The following is a 15,251-nucleotide window of genomic DNA, read 5'->3' on the forward strand; positions in this document are numbered from 1 at the left end:
CTTAAGCCGTACTGGTTATATCGTGAGTATTGAACTTGCTGGCTTAACTCCTAGCATGCAAGCATCGACGGAAACACATACAAATAGTGAAAGATCAAATTATAGAGCCATTGTACCCACTTTATCACCCCATCGAGTGCTTTGCTACCAATCGGCCGCTGAGCCTGCGCTTCTAATCCAGCTGATACAATGGCTCAAGCGTAGCTGACTTCTGAAGAAAGATATGCCTGTTGACAAACCAAGGCAGCCAATGTCGAAGCTGATACTCGACGTGGCGTCTTGTCGGAACTCCAAAGATGTAGTCCAACTCTTCGAGAGTACGTTGCCTGTAACATTCTAGTCAGTTATGGATATAATGAATCGCACCGTTGTTCCCTTACTTGGTCTCTGGAATGATCAAGAATATCACTACAAACGCTACAACGTTGAGGCCTGCGTAGAAGCTGAATGCCCCAGTCGGTCCAAGACGATCAAGAAGGGAAGGGAACGTCAAAGTCAAAGCGCTGCCAACCGCGTTGTTGACACAGATGGTGAACGCGGAGCCAATCTCTCGATGGGAGAGTGGAAACGCTTCGGAGAAATAGATAGAAGGTAGTGGTCCAATGCCTAAACAGTTAGCTTCTGGCAGATTGGTGAATGGATGATCAACTTACCAGGTCCATACATAGCTGTGAAGAGGTAGATGAAGAAGGCGATAAGCGGTACTCTAGCACTCGAGTCCTTATCAATAAGAAAGCTGAATCCTGCTGCCAACAAACACCATGCCATGTTGGGGAAAGTAACTAGCAGCAGATTTCGCCGGCCAAAAGTGTCAACCATATAAACAGCAGGAAAGGCAAAGATAAACATGACCAGGCCGAACCCCATAGAAGCAAGCAGGCAGTCCCTAGTCGAGTAGTTGGCAGCAGCAAAGATGGTAGACGAGTAAAATGCCATGATGTTGATTCCAGAGAATTGCTGTGATATCACAATCCAAGATGATGCAACTGTAGCTCGGCGGAGGCGAGGAACGCTGACGAGTTCCCACATTCGACGTGCGAGGGTCTTTCCGCCGAAGGCATCTTTCTCTTCGAGGATCTGACGGTGGGCGTAGTATAAGTCCCGGGCCGCTAGCATTTCCGTGTTACGAATGCGGCAGAAGACTTTGAAAGAGTCTTGGTATCGGCCCTTCTTGATGAGCCAGCGAGGGGACTCTAGTATAAAGTTAGCTTTGGGATTGGTACAGTAAAAGCGAACACTTACCAGGGCAGAACCAAACAAAGATCACCACCGGGATAGCTGGGACAAAGGCGGCTGCAAGCTGGAAACGCCAAGCAAGGTCTCCGATACGATACCAGATAAGGTTTGAACAGAATCCTACGAAAATGCCAAAAGCAACCCAAAGCTGGAAGCTCGTGACGATGCCACCTCTGATAGATGCAGGGGCAATTTCAGCAGAGTAAACGGGAATGGTCGAGATTTTGATACCCATACCAAGACCCATAAAAAGACGACAGATCAAAAGTCCCCACCAGTTCTGGGTAAAGGCTTGAGCAAGCACGGGGAAGATGCAGAAAAGACCAGTTAAGAAAATGGCGCCGCGGCGACCAATGCGGTTGTTGATAGGGTCGGCTGCCCAAGCGCTGAGAAGTCCGAACAGAGTCGGACCAGAGTTGATGACACCTATAAGAGTGGTCTTATGCTCGATGCCGAATTCTTGGGGGAAAGATAGGTTTGCTCCATTAGCGCCAGTGTTGTCCCAGCCCTGTACGGCAGACCCCAGAGAGCAGAGAGCAATGCCATAGTAGAGGGTACGAGGGAGATGCCACTTATGGGTTACCTCCCGTTCCAATACGCGTTTATCATCGTCAGTTAGCTCTTCAATGCTTTCGTAGCTGGTTGGGTTTTGAGCTGCAAGTGCCCCACGGTAGAACACGTCTATCTTGTCCTGGAAGTCATAGTCTTGACAGAAGGCAATGACTTGAGTTCGCAGATCGGCTCGAGAGATGCCCGCAAGAGGGTTGCGAATTCTGTAGATTGACGATGTCAGCAACTGTCTACTGTCTGGTGAGTAACATACTTGGCGTTTGCATTCCGAGTAAAGTCCTGAGGCGTGAGGTGGTCGATGTGCTCAACATCATGCTTCAGCTGGTCTTCAATATCAGACTTTCGATCCATTGTGATTTCAGGAATCTGCAAAAGTACTAGTAATCAATTGATAGCCTTTGAACAACATGTCTGTTTATCAGCGCAAGAGGGCCACTTTTATAATCGTTGATCAAAGCATCAACTTGCGGGGTGAACTAGGTTCCCCAGAGTATCAACTTTCGCTCCAAACTCTTCTTAAAATGGTGCCACTTCCACCCCAGACTGAATGATTCCACCCCGCATAGGATTTAACATCATGTGAGATGAGACAAACAAGAATGTTCCTGAAGTGCCGGATCTCGGCAAACTGAACAATTCCCCCCGAAGGAAGAGTTAGTGTAATCGGGTCAACAACCCGATTGGCCAATTTGAGTTTGGAACATGTACTAAGATGCTGATGCCACACGCAGGGCAATGGAACACACAGGGCATGAGCGGGGAACGCTACGCCGAATGAATTGGCACACGCAGGGCATAGGAGGGGAATAGTGCACAGAGACTTGGTACACGCAGGGCAGGTCACAGTACGGTCGCAATCTCGGCAATTTGGAGCCATTTGAGTATTGAGAACTCGATGGAAGTAAGGTTATAAGCGTATTCCCTACCGCCCTCTATCCTACACCATCATAACCAGTCATCATAAACAAGCATCTTTTACATCAACCAAACAAAGCATTCTACAAACCTTATCCAAAATGGGAAGCACCGGAACTCAATCATGGCTTGACAAGCTCGAAGAGCAGCGTACGTTTCTCTTCTGAAGAAGGCCTTAACGACGTAATGCTGATGGGATTAGTCAACGTGGATGTCGATTGGATGGCTCCTGAGTGGATTAAATCCATGCCATTCAAGTTCCATGATCAGACCAGCAACCAACTCTGGGTTGACATCCAACTCGGTGATGACTCGAACAAAGAATTGTTCGAGCAAACTACTAAGGAGCTCAAAGACCAAGGCTGGCTCGCCATCTATACGCGCATGGTAATTGATGCATCTCATCGGTGTTAAGGGAGACCTGCTCACTGGATCACAGGCTGTTCTTATGTGCAAGAAGAACATCGATTCCATCCAAGGCCGGGTTCTTCTGCAAACACTTCCTTCCAAGGCTTACGACACGCAAGCAACTCTTGATCATGCACGCCTTTACGATAAGGAATTTGCAAGAGCCGGCATCTCGCGAGAGCGGTTCTGCATCAAGATCCCTTCTACTGGGCCTGCTCTGAACGCCGCAAAGATTCTCTCCGCCGAGGGCATCCCTACACTTGGCACGGCACTTTTCAGTCTCGCCCAGGCTATGGCTTGCAGCCAGGCTGGCATGCTATACATCAGCCCCTACTACAACGGTAAGTTAAATAAATAAGCAGTAACGTTAAACAATTAACACAAAGCTACAGAAACGCGGGCGCATGATGAGCTATCTCTTTGGCCAGACGTTGCTGACCCTGCGCTGGAGCACCCAAACTCTCCACGCATCGTCCAGATTCTTGAGACATACAAACGGCTTTACAAGGAAACCGGAAAGGAACAACCCCTTGTGAAAAATGCCAGGTAGGAAATAGACCACAGATACCAGCATCCAAACTGACAGGTCCCCAGCTTTATCACGCCTCAGGAAGCTATGGCCGCTGGTGAGATGGGATGCCACTCAGCCACCATCTCTCACACCGTCCTCGAGAAACTCTCAAAGCTTCCTTACGATGCTTCCAAGCAGCCCGGAGAAGGTCTTCCTAAGCCTGTTCACGCGTATAAGAACGCTAATCCACTCCCTGAGAGACTCAAGAAGCTCCTTTCTATCGATCCCTTGGCTGGACCAGACTGGGATGGAAAACTGGCCAGCACTGATGTCGACTATCTTGCTAACGGTGGTGCTGAGATTGACAAGGCGAATGAGGCTGATAAAGCGACCAAGACTCGCTTGGCAGATGCGCTGACACTGTTTATTGGTGGTGAAGAGCGAAGCAAGGCCAAGGTTGAAGCCATGCAGGCTAAAGTGTAGACAAGTCTTTCACATCGCCGAGAAATTGACCACCAAAGCAATTTGCCCAAGAGTACTAGAAACAATATTGTTGAAGTGTCGTATCTGGCCCAAAATCCATCGCTGAAAGAGGAAAGTCGGTACCCCAGCCCGTGAGAGACATCTGATCGCCTGAAGTGTCCGCAAGGAAGTCGTGCATGTTAGAGATCGGCCTGCCATTCTCCAGTTGTGTTTCTGCAATTTCATCGACGCTGGACTCGTTCATATTCTTTAGTGGCATCATCATAGCTTGGTTTGGTAAATGTTGCGTTTCCATCAGAGCCATAGTCTGGTTGATAAGCTCATCTGAATGAGGTATTGGTCCAGTCGGATCAAATGAAGAGCTTTGAATTAGACTGGCTTCTTCGTTACCTAGTAAGGTTGTGTGGGGTACTGGTGCTGGGTGAATAGAATTGGTCGGAGGAGAGAAAGAAGGCTGAGAAGTCGGATCGTTGACGACAGTGTAGCTCGTATCCAGCGGAGCTGAGTCTTGGGCATCAGCACGAAAGCCTTCTGCTTGCTGACCTCGAATTCTAGTCTCCAACTTCCCCAGGTCATCAAGGTTCATCTGGGTGCTCATAGAACGACGTTCAGGCATCGCAGCGGTAGCTCGCCAGGTATTCACCTCAGCAAGCAGCTCATCTCGTTCCCGAACCATCGCCCTATAAGCCTGTATCACATCCAGGCACGCAGTGCGTTCGAACTGATGACGTGAGATGCTCTCATCAATCACGTCGTGCTTGGACAGCCTGGCGGGGTTCTTCCCAGCTAGCGCTGGTAGTTCTTTCGCCAGGTCCTACAGCAAAACGTCAGTCGAGGTATAGAGAGAAAGTACAGCAGATGACTAACGTTAAGCCGCTCTCGAAACAGCTCCCGGCGCTTCTTCTCAAAGATGCGATGTGCAGCCCGGTCATCTGCCGTGAAATTGCGGACGCGCTTCTTGGGCGGTTTTGTGGAGGCACCATTTGGCCCGGCGCCTGAATCACCAGACGCGAGTTCTGCTCGAGCTGCTGCTAGCATTTGTCTCTGGCTTGAACTTGAATCAGCTTGAGCTTTTATTCTCTGCTGCTGGACAAGTAATCAGATTCAAGATATCAGGCTAAGAATACGTCAGCTGAAGTTGAGTGCCGGATATGGGTCGAGTTTGAATGCGACGCTTCTCCACACGTGAGCGTTCCCCTCATCCTAAAAACATCGCTGGCAAATCATATCCTTGCCAAGGCTTGCCCTGCGCAGGTCAGAAGTTACTGGTGGGATAAGTTTATCCACTTCTGTTGGTTGATTTGACATATTAGCATCGAGGAGCATTGTTGCACAAGCTGCGCAAGGAAGAGAGTACGATGCCTCGCGCATTGGATCAGAATATGTAATTATCTACAAATATAGACAATCGAGAGAAACGACTGACAGTATCCAACTCATTTTCGTGTCTGTACTCCCGACAGACGTATCTCTAGCGCCCGTACCTGACTCGCGCGACAACCTCTTCGATGCTCTCCTGCGGTACTCCCAACAAGTCATTGTCGAGGATGCCCCGTCTCTCGAAATTCGCCTCAAATCTGTCCTGAACATTGACTGCAAGACCCAGTCTTCCGGTAGCCATCATTCTGGGCATCATTTCAGTGGCTGTTGCAACGATCTTCTGTGCCTTGGCGATCTCTTCATCGGTCTTGACATGCGTGATCTTCCACCCTTCCTTACCGACGAGCTTTTGCTCGGCCTCCAGGACGTCATTCAGAGACAGCTCTGTCGACGAGATATAGACGATGCGATTCGCTGTTTCTTCTGGGTGACCGAGAATGCCAACGACAACTTGGCCGACGCCATCGCGGGTAGTGGCGGTAAACTTGGCATTCCCATCATCCAGGATCTCAGCTGTCTTGGCCTCAGGCTTGATACCGAAAAAGTCGACTTGAATGCATCTATATGAGGTTGTCAACAAAAGTACTTCATCCCGAAAGTTGAATGACCTCACAAATCTAGGAAAGCTCCGCAAGCAACTTCAGTCCAAGACCAACCGGGCTGCTCGAGAAACTTGAGATGCTCAACCATACGCGCTTTCGCAGCTGCAACAGGAAATATCTTAACAGCCTCTTCATTGGTCGTGTCAACGCCATAGCCCGAGGAGATCAATCTCTTGACACCAGCCTCAACAGAAGCACGAGCTAGCTCATGGAGATGCTCCTCTGCTGCGAAACCCAAGGCCAGTACCACAGCATCATGACCACGAAAGGCCTGTACCATCTCGAGTGGTGGGTACTCATCGTGCACTTGAACAACTTTGGTCGGTTCAGGATACTCAGCTGGCTTGGAGCCGAATCTGTTGATGACGGTGATATCGAACTTGTTGCTTCGGTGTAATGATTTGAAGATGAATGCGCCAATGCGACCCGAAGCCTAATAATGTCTGTTTGTCATTCGGCTTTGCTGCTGGCCATGATAACTTACGCCGACTATGGCTACTTTACGTAGCGGGGAAGACATCTTGGATTCGGACTAACGTTAACAAGGTGAGGCTGGACGAAGTTACGAATGTTCCAGGTTCAGCTCAATATCAGAATTATTCACTGGTGAGCGACAAATGACCAGCCAGCAGAAATCCTAGTTCGAATTCATAATGTAATTATTAGAATTGGATGTTCTAAGCTAATATTCCCTTTCTTATAAGCAATGGAACGTTTACAAAGGCGCTGTTCTGTGGAATCGTGGCAGATCACAACTCTAGGGTACCTCAATTTATCATCTCATACACAAGCTCCATTACACCCCAGCTTCAGCCTTGATTGCGGGGCTCTAGGTCCTTCAATTGATTCTTTAATGCAGCGCAGCAACAGCGCCCGGTCTGAGTCATTGACCGCCTGAGCTTTGACTTTTGTTTCATTATTGTCAATGCTGAAAACCGTCAATAAGTACCCAGACTTTGCTCTTATTTTCCCTTCACCTTGCTTTCTTGAAATTTTCGCCATTGCTCGCCGCCTCACCCACGACGCCATTTCAACGATGGATTCCCTACCTGATGAGATTGTCAGCATTATCATCACCAATGCCACAGCGCACGAATTAACTCAGCTGTCCCAAACTTGTAAAAGGCTTAATAGACTTGCTGAACCGCTATTATGGACCAATGTCGAGTTTCATCATCATACATTCCACGAGGCTTGCGACTTGAAACAGCCCTCGCCCATGATATCTGCATCACAACGATTTTACTACTGGGACACTGAATACTCGGGACAATGCAAGGCAGAAAAATTCTTTGAGATGTTGCAGGATCTGTTGTTTGAGGACATCGGCCGGCTGAAACAACTGTGCTCACGAGTTGAGTCTATCTGCACGGTTGTTCGCTCCAAGATAGACTTTTGGCAAATTTTACCGTATTTCACCAAGGTCAGGGCTCTTGAGCTATATGGCGACTCCTCTTATTTCGACCAGAATGAGCATAGATCGTTCTGCCCATCTGCCCCTACGCTTTCGAAGCTCCGTTACGTAAAGCTCGATGGCTCTATACCTACGGACGTCGCCAAATGGATATTGGAGTCGTGCTCAACCGTCGAGCGACTAGAGCTCGGACTACTTGACAAGCCGATAGAATCAAGAGCAACTATGGAGGACGATTTTCCACGCTTGCCTGAAGATATCTACAGTCCACCCGAGGATCCCACGTATGGTAGACTCTGGGGATGGGCTGTCATACCTAGACCCTTATCCGGCTTCTTACCATTTCACAAAGATGCGACGTCATTAGGATTGCCACGACTACGACATTTGTATCTCTGTCAGCCATCACAGAGCAACCTGTCAGCAAGAATGGTCAGCTATTTCTGGTCAACAAGTGCCGAGGTCTCCGCCCATAAAGATTGGGAGAATATTTTGCAGGCCTCGTGTGAAACGCTCGAGACGCTGTCTGTAGAGCAACAGAGTGGGATAGAGCATGGAGACGGTGCCGTCGATGATGCAGAGGGATTCTTCCGAAGTGACCAGGACGGTCTCGGTAGCGAGAGGTTGATGGACATGCTCGAAAGAGCTTTGACGGAGAGAAAGTTTCCTGCATTGAAGCGCGTTTATCTGAAGGGAATTGTTGTTGGGTCGAAGGAACGTGGTGAGCCGATTGGAGATGTACCTGGAGGTCGGTTTATGAGATTTCTTCAGACAAAGGGGATTACCTGCGAGGCGAGACTTGGGGAGGGGTACTGGTTTCATGGCGATGATGGTATGGGACCTTCTGCTGAATGGGACGCGCGCGATGATGATTGGGAGGAGGAACTTTTAGCAAGCGTTGATGGTCAGCTATGAGACAAGGGTGTTTTTCAGATAGAGGTTCTATCTGCTGGCGCCGCAGCGCACTGGTAGTCGTCTCGATACGAACAATCGCATCATCAATGAATCAACGTACCACTGACTCCTCTTTGCTGTATCGGCGAATCTTGTTGCCCAGGATCGATTTTAGGGAGTTCATGCCATACCCAATCGGGCTAGTGTTATAGTATCCATGTGGACTTAGTTATCATAGCTCAGGTGAGTGTCGCGATGAGAAGCTTCCTCCAAACAAGCTGAGATAAGAGTATGGGAATTAGGGATCTTGAGCTTGCGCCAGATATAGCTGAGCACCGTCATCGTTTAGAGCGACTTCAAACATGATATGCTTTGACCGTTTCTTTAGCAGATTTTTTACCATTAAAACAAAACGATGCCTGCTCCCCCCACCTCGAACCCTGCAGGAACTGACACGTCTCCCCATGCTGATCAACTACTAAGCCTCGGCCAAGCATCTCATTCGTTCGTCTATCCCCAAGACTCGTTACTATAATTCGCCGAACCCCCCCAAATATGGAGTAGGACAATTTATCTTATCATTATTTCCCCCGACCGAAAATTCCCAGATTGTTTTTCGGTTTTCTCTTTTTCCCACATAGACCCTGCGCTATATAAGCTCCCGAAAGCTAAAGGGACCCAACGAACAAGGTCTCTGCGACAAGATATAAGGACTGAAAATGTCGACACCGCCGGCGGCTGCAACAAGCCCGAAGAGCGAGAAAAGTCCTGCCAAGAATACTGCGAAAAGTCCCTCAAAGAGTCCCTCAAAGAGCCCTTCAAACAGCCCCCCTCAACATGCACAGGTGAATGTTGGAGATACCGGCATTCTGGAACCTACACATTGGCAGCAGCTTGCCGAGGTGAGATAAGCCCGACGGACCAACATGCTTACGGGTTTCATGTTGGCCACTTATATGCATATTTATGCTGACTTGATTCTAGGAGGAGAATGTGAACCAAGACGATGATGCTCATTCGCTGAGCGAAGAAAGTCTCGCGTCCTCGACAGATTCAGTGACTTCTAGTATTTTTGAATACCGCAAGCTTCATGGGAGGACATATCATCGGGAAATTGGCAGTTCACAGTACTGGTGAGATATTCCAGTATGTATTCGTCGTGTACCGAGGCTCACTCGAATAGGGCTGCAAACGATGAAAGACAAAGTGAACTGCTCGATATCAAGTAGGTTGAACCGCAATTTATGTTCAGAACGGCAACTGATTTCTAATAGCCACCACTGTCTGACGCTGGGTATTGGAGGAAAGACGCACCTCGCCCCTCTTGATACTGAGAAAATTACAGTGAGCGATGAATGGGAAACCTCTCAGACATGATTGAAAGCTAACATTTCAAAAAGAAAGCGCTTGACATTGGAACAGGCACTGGTACGTGAAACTTATTTTGATTATTCTATGTGCTAGCTGACATGCTATGTAGGTATCTGGGCTCTGTAGGTCTCCAGAATGTAATCTTGAAGACGCACACTGACCCCAGGCAGAGATTTCGCTGATGAATATCCCAACGTGGAAGTTATCGGCACCGATGTATCGCCAATTCAGCCCTCTTGGGTCCCACCGAACCTGCAATTGTGAGTCTTCTGAGCCATGTACAAGGTCGCATATTGACATTTTTTAAGTGAGATCGAAGACTGTACCCAAGAGTGGACGTTTGCGCCCAACTCAGCCGACTACATTCACATCCGCTGGCTCATCGGCAGTATCCCCGACTGGTATAAATTCTTCCGCGAGGCCTATAAGACCTGCAAGCCAGGTGGTTGGGTCGAGAGTTTTGAACCTTCGGGTATTATCACCAGTGACGATGACACCGTGAAGGAGAGCTCTGCACTGGGTCAGTGGGGTAAGCTGTTTATTGAAGGGGCTAAGAAGCTAGGTGTGAGCTTCACTGTATATGAAGAAGAGCTACAGCGGAAAGCCATGGAAGCTGCTGGCTTTGTTGATATCCAGCAATTCGAGTACAAGGTAAATAAACTATATTTGCAGAGGTGGACGATGACTGATAACATTCGACTGCAGACTCCAATTGGCGGCTGGCCCAAAGATCCAGAGCTGAAGGAGCTCGGCCAGTTCGGCAAGCTTGCGTTCCTTGCCGATCCCGAAGGTTTCGTGCTTTTTGTTGCAAATACGATCGGTTGGACGGAGTCGGAAATCCATGTGTTCCTTGCGCATGCTCGGAGGGAGATTCACTCGGGCAAGCATCATCCATACTACAAGCAGCGAGTCGTATGGGGCCGTAAGCCTGAAGAATAATCAGTAATTCCGTCTTGAATGCCCTCGGGTTTCTTACATGAGGGGAATTTTGGTAGTGAGAGTAGTGGTCCTGTCTGCGGTGAAGATGATATCGCACGCACTACTAAACTCAAATGGTCTGATTTAGTTGCTAGTAATTTTTCATTTAATACACGAACTACAGTATTCGAAGCTTTCTCTACCCATTGGAACGTGTCATGGAGTTCTCTTACAGGAAAAATATTAATTCAATCACCCTGAATTTTTAGGCTCAAGCTGTGAGTAAAGCCCAGATCCACGATTTTAAGAGAGGTCCCCGAGCTACACACAACTTAAGACGGAAGAATTACCAACATGTCCGACATTACCAATAAATACAGTATCATAGTCTAGGAAACCTTACTTCTCGAGGTTTAATTTATCAGCTAGCTGATAAATGAATAACGGCATCGGGCCTTGCCCGTTGTATATCTGAAGCAAGTTGCGAGCTAGAATTGGCCTCGTCAAACCACGAACCAAGCCGGTCGCAATATCTCCAACTGGCAATCTTTCCACCACAGTACAGAATACTAGCAAAATGGCGATTCCTGAGAATTTCAAGAGCACAATCACCATCACCCACGTTACCACCGCAACTGCGATTGTTGATATCGATGGTGACAAGTTCATCACTGATCCCATATTCGACGAAGCTCCTCAGAGCCATGACCGGTCACAAGTGGCTGGGTTAAAGCCGGGCGAATTCTTTCTTACGCTACAAGAAGGTCCTGCCATATCAATCAAGCAACTCCCCATTATCGACTGTGTCTTACTCAGTCACGAAGATCACATGGACAATTTGGATGAGACAGGCCGTCAACTTCTCATGGGCCGGCGAGTCATTACTACGCCTGACGGTGCAAAGAACTTATCTGACCATCCTGGCACATGCGCTATCGAGCCGTGGCAAACCTTGGAGTTCCAGCTTGGGGGTGACGAATGGAGCATTACTCATGTCCCTGATGGACAAGTCACTGACTTTCTCTTGCACAAAAAGTCCTTCGGTACCAGCCCAGATGGATGTCAAAATGTGGTTTACTTCACTGGGGATACTGTGTTCATTGAGAGCGATTTCAGGAAACTTCAAGAGAAATACCACGTCGTGGTTTCACTCACGAACCTTGGCTAGGCAATGCTACCAAGTCTAAAGAGCACGACTGGTTTCGTACAGATCACGATGGGAGGTGAAGATGCTGTAAGAATGATGGAAATTCTGGATGCTGATATCATTGTTCCTATGCACTTTGAGTCGTGGACGCACTTTACGCAAGATCGTAAGGCTTTGGAGGAGGCTTTTACTTCTGGAAGCTTGGAGCATAAGATCAAATGGTTATCTTCGGGAAAGGAGGTCAATGTTATCTGGGTTTCTGAAGGTAGTCGAAAGTTCATTTTGATCAGACATGAGACAGGTCCCTCAAGGCATGGTAAGCAAGATTCAATGGAAAGCAAAGAATACTTGCATTTCATTCTTCCTGAAAATCTCTCACACCTTTCATGACTGAACAAATCCAAGATCCTCCAGAGGCTACAGCAACAATTCGGCCTCCGCTCGCTCGCCAGGTACCAAGACCGAGCAACTCACCGTTCGTAACGTGATACGTGCCGACCAGAGGATATCGAACCATTCCTTCTGAAGCACGCAGCACAAGATCATACTTATGCGGGGTGATACGCCTCTGTACCACGCACAGTCCCGCTGAAATCTCACCGGGCGATGTGAGAGCTTGAAGAAGAGATGCCCATTCGGGTGCCGTGACATCGTCTCCGAAAATGATGCCATTACCTTTGCCACTGCGGATCGGCTTCAGGATGTAGCCGTGTCTCAAGCCGGGAGAAGTAAGGGATACTTGCAGCAGATCTTTCAACTCCTTGGAACCAGGAATTAGTGTCTCCGCGATGCCGAGACGTAAGGCTTCAGCTTGAACTGCGGTGACTACTCCTCGCGCCACTAGCTGCGGGATCTCCTGTCTTACAATGCCCAACATCCCTTGTCATGTACGAGAAGTATAGTCCGCATATCATTGAAACACCGCAGGCTGATCTGACGTAACATTTCCGGCTCAAGAGCGAGGAGTTCCCGTTGATGTAACTCAAGCCCAACCTGATATATCTCTTCGCAGATCTCACCGTGCGGAGCTACAAATCTCCAAGTATGGAGGACTTGGCCATCGCGATCGTGTATGACGCAGCACAGCCGGAACCCGCTTTTGCTACGTGCATCTGGGAATAGCCTGAGATCAGCGAGTGCGATGAGCCGTGGCTTTACGCCGAACCGACGCCAGACGGCATTGATGAACATGTGTATGTCGATGCCCTTTTCGGTACCTTTTAAAAGATGGAGTGGATATTCGGGATCGAATAAGTTGAATAGTCCTTCTAGTATCTGCTGATGTCAAAACAAATGAACGAAAGGCGCATGATCATTGTCTTACAGTGTCCGGGTCAGTTGCGGGCATAAGCACCGTCTCCGCGCTCTCTAGGCTCTCGTTGGTTGCCGCTTGGCCATAAACCTCGTGCATGAATCCGTTAAAGGAAAAACGCGCATTGATTTCCGTAATGCAATAGTTCTCTTCGCGCTCGCCGTTGTCCTCCACGAGAAAGTCTGGACGCCATGATCCCCGACACTGCGAGAACTGCGGTAGGTTTCCGATCATGACCTGGCCTTCGATCCACTATATGACGTGTCAGCTAGCGCCGCCTTCTCTCCTTCATGTCTCAAACGGCGATGGATTGACTTACTTGCAGGAGCTCCTCCTCTTTGTCCTCGAGCGGCATGCGTTCTGGGAACCGTGCATCTTTGTCGCTACACCAGCGTTGCACAACATCCGTGATGGCCGCTGTCAAGGCTTCATGAAGATCCTTCAGCTGCTGCTGATGATATTGACCCACTAGTACAGGTCGCGGACATCCTGTCGTGTACGAAGCCTTGGGCCAGAGATTTGCAGGGCATAGGTTTAGGAGCTTTTCCTGGAACCGAGCTTCCTCACTAGAGAAGGATGCCACATCGAAGTTCTGTTGCGAAATAGGCCGGGTCTCTCCATGATCATCCCCGAGGTGAACTTGTGTGAGCTGCTCAGTTTGCATAGTACACAAATAGATTTCTTGATGTGAGTCTAGCTCATCGAGAAGGTGGAAGCCACTACCTAAGCTTATTTATGCTGAAGGGGAGGACCTCTTGTGGACAGACTTAGCTTTCATTTTCAGCCTGCCAATGCCACCATAAAGATCACCATAGACGTAACTGTGCTCTGAGACAAGAAAGCCACAACGAGGACGGCAGTGATGTCGGAATTGGGGCGGCCCATAGAATAGCAAGGCCCAGTTAGAGTTACAGAGAGGTCATTCTGGTACGTACTTCGATTAACGTCGATAATAAACTCAATTTCCTCCAACGGCTCTGTTATCTCGAGATCTTGTTCCATCACCCATCCTGCTATGTCTTTTGCTACGATGCATGGACTTTCGCGTCTTACAAGATTCGGCACCCTTGGGCTGACATATCATCGCCATTTCATTCGTTCCCATGGCACCCTACAGCACAGTCTTCGGGTTCTCGATGTACCGCATATTTCTTGGGCTCGTGATCCTGGACATTTTTACGAAGTTGCAGCAGAGCTTCAGACTTCCGGTCTGCTCAAGATCCGTCTAGGCTTTCCCGATGACTCTTGTGACTACCTTCGGGATCTTATCCTGAGTATGCACAAACAACAGGGTCATCGCTTGCCAATTGCTCACAGTGCGACAAGAGGCTGGTTTTGGGATGTGCGGCCTAAACCAGCCGCTCATACAGGAGCTCATCATGCTCGGTCTGAAACTATGAGTGAGTTCTCATGGCACACCGACTGTAGCTATGAGGATCCACTGCCGAGATACTTCGCGCTCCAGGTCCTACAACATGATCGGTATGGAGGTGGCACGCTGTATGCGATGAACGTAGCTAGCCTCATTGAATTCCTCTCATCGGAAACACGAAAAGCCTTGATGGCACCCGAGTTCCGGATGAAAATTCCACCCGAGTTCATCAAAGACCCCGAGAAATCATTTATTACTGGCAGCATTCTCGCCCCAGATCGCTACTCGACTATTATTCGCTACAGAGGGGACATTGTTACACCACTGACCACTCGGGCAGAGCAAGCTTTGGAAGAGCTGAGAGCAGTATTGGTGCGACGTGAAGTGCAGGCCCACTCAACGATGCATCTGAGGTCGTCCGACCTGCCAAAGGGGTCAATTCTCTTGATGGATAACCGCCGATGGATGCATGCGCGGAATGGAATCAACGATCCCGAGCGCCACCTTCGGAGGGTGAGATGGGATGCAAGACCTTTCAATATCTCCAATCATTAGCTAGAACGGGGAGGGGAATCACGGACCAATCTTTCAAATAGGACAAAACAAAATATTTGTTCTCAAATAAGGTCGTTCTCGGTTGCATTGATCGCTCTATGCCTATTTGTAGAGAATGCCTCCGCATCATGCAGGTCATTCGAAGGATCTCTGTAAGCTAAGA

At 48.7% G+C, this 15,251-nt stretch overlaps 9 protein-coding genes across 9 annotated transcripts; 5 read left to right on the forward strand and 4 right to left on the reverse strand.

Moving 5' to 3' along the window:
* Positions 1-172: 172 nt before the first annotated feature.
* FOIG_14532 (uncharacterized protein) lies at positions 173-2,355 on the reverse strand (the record flags this gene model as incomplete). The annotated part of the gene is made up of 5 exons (XM_031215791.1): positions 2,060-2,355; positions 1,243-2,009; positions 654-1,193; positions 381-606; positions 173-326 (listed from the first exon to the last, which is right to left on the reverse strand). Exons 1-5 carry the CDS (start codon positions 2,155-2,157, stop codon positions 173-175), a joined length of 1,785 nt encoding a protein of 594 aa, XP_031054412.1. The 5' UTR covers positions 2,158-2,355.
* A 294-nt stretch (positions 2,356-2,649) lies between these two features.
* FOIG_14533 (transaldolase) lies at positions 2,650-4,179 on the forward strand. Its single transcript, XM_031215792.1, has 5 exons — positions 2,650-2,871; positions 2,924-3,108; positions 3,161-3,470; positions 3,522-3,675; positions 3,724-4,179. Exons 1-5 carry the CDS (start codon positions 2,823-2,825, stop codon positions 4,121-4,123), a joined length of 1,098 nt encoding a protein of 365 aa, XP_031054413.1. The 5' UTR covers positions 2,650-2,822; the 3' UTR covers positions 4,124-4,179.
* Positions 3,458-5,272, reverse strand: FOIG_14534 (uncharacterized protein). Its single transcript, XM_031215793.1, has 2 exons — positions 4,991-5,272; positions 3,458-4,937 (listed from the first exon to the last, which is right to left on the reverse strand). Exons 1-2 carry the CDS (start codon positions 5,159-5,161, stop codon positions 4,179-4,181), a joined length of 930 nt encoding a protein of 309 aa, XP_031054414.1. The 5' UTR covers positions 5,162-5,272; the 3' UTR covers positions 3,458-4,178.
* Positions 5,273-5,594: 322 nt separating this feature from the next.
* On the reverse strand, positions 5,595-6,625 carry FOIG_14535 (uncharacterized protein; the record flags this gene model as incomplete). Its single annotated transcript, XM_031215794.1, has 3 exons — positions 5,595-6,063; positions 6,117-6,538; positions 6,590-6,625. The coding sequence occupies 3 exons, from the start codon at positions 6,623-6,625 to the stop codon at positions 5,595-5,597; spliced, it is 927 nt and encodes a 308-aa protein (XP_031054415.1).
* A 477-nt stretch (positions 6,626-7,102) lies between these two features.
* FOIG_14536 (uncharacterized protein) lies at positions 7,103-8,530 on the forward strand. The gene has a single exon (XM_031215795.1). It carries the CDS (start codon positions 7,142-7,144, stop codon positions 8,432-8,434), a length of 1,293 nt encoding a protein of 430 aa, XP_031054416.1. The 5' UTR covers positions 7,103-7,141; the 3' UTR covers positions 8,435-8,530.
* Positions 8,531-9,016: 486 nt separating this feature from the next.
* FOIG_14537 (uncharacterized protein) lies at positions 9,017-10,896 on the forward strand. The gene is made up of 9 exons (XM_031215796.1): positions 9,017-9,315; positions 9,398-9,546; positions 9,597-9,638; positions 9,688-9,757; positions 9,814-9,841; positions 9,894-9,906; positions 9,955-10,044; positions 10,093-10,435; positions 10,490-10,896. Exons 1-9 carry the CDS (start codon positions 9,133-9,135, stop codon positions 10,721-10,723), a joined length of 1,152 nt encoding a protein of 383 aa, XP_031054417.1. The 5' UTR covers positions 9,017-9,132; the 3' UTR covers positions 10,724-10,896.
* A 383-nt stretch (positions 10,897-11,279) lies between these two features.
* On the forward strand, positions 11,280-11,870 carry FOIG_14538 (uncharacterized protein; the record flags this gene model as incomplete). Its single annotated transcript, XM_031215797.1, has 1 exon — positions 11,280-11,870. The coding sequence occupies one exon, from the start codon at positions 11,280-11,282 to the stop codon at positions 11,868-11,870; it is 591 nt and encodes a 196-aa protein (XP_031054418.1).
* Positions 11,871-12,204: 334 nt separating this feature from the next.
* FOIG_14539 (uncharacterized protein) lies at positions 12,205-13,825 on the reverse strand (the record flags this gene model as incomplete). Its single annotated transcript, XM_031215798.1, has 4 exons — positions 12,205-12,728; positions 12,788-13,124; positions 13,174-13,413; positions 13,481-13,825. The coding sequence occupies 4 exons, from the start codon at positions 13,823-13,825 to the stop codon at positions 12,205-12,207; spliced, it is 1,446 nt and encodes a 481-aa protein (XP_031054419.1).
* A 366-nt stretch (positions 13,826-14,191) lies between these two features.
* Positions 14,192-15,088, forward strand: FOIG_14540 (uncharacterized protein; the record flags this gene model as incomplete). The annotated part of the gene is made up of 1 exon (XM_031215799.1): positions 14,192-15,088. One exon carries the CDS (start codon positions 14,192-14,194, stop codon positions 15,086-15,088), a length of 897 nt encoding a protein of 298 aa, XP_031054420.1.
* Between the last annotated feature and the right edge of the window lie 163 nt (positions 15,089-15,251).

This window comes from Fusarium odoratissimum (assembly GCF_000260195.1).
Source record: "Fusarium odoratissimum NRRL 54006 unplaced genomic scaffold supercont1.42, whole genome shotgun sequence".
Taxonomy (NCBI): Eukaryota; Fungi; Ascomycota; class Sordariomycetes; order Hypocreales; family Nectriaceae; genus Fusarium; species Fusarium odoratissimum.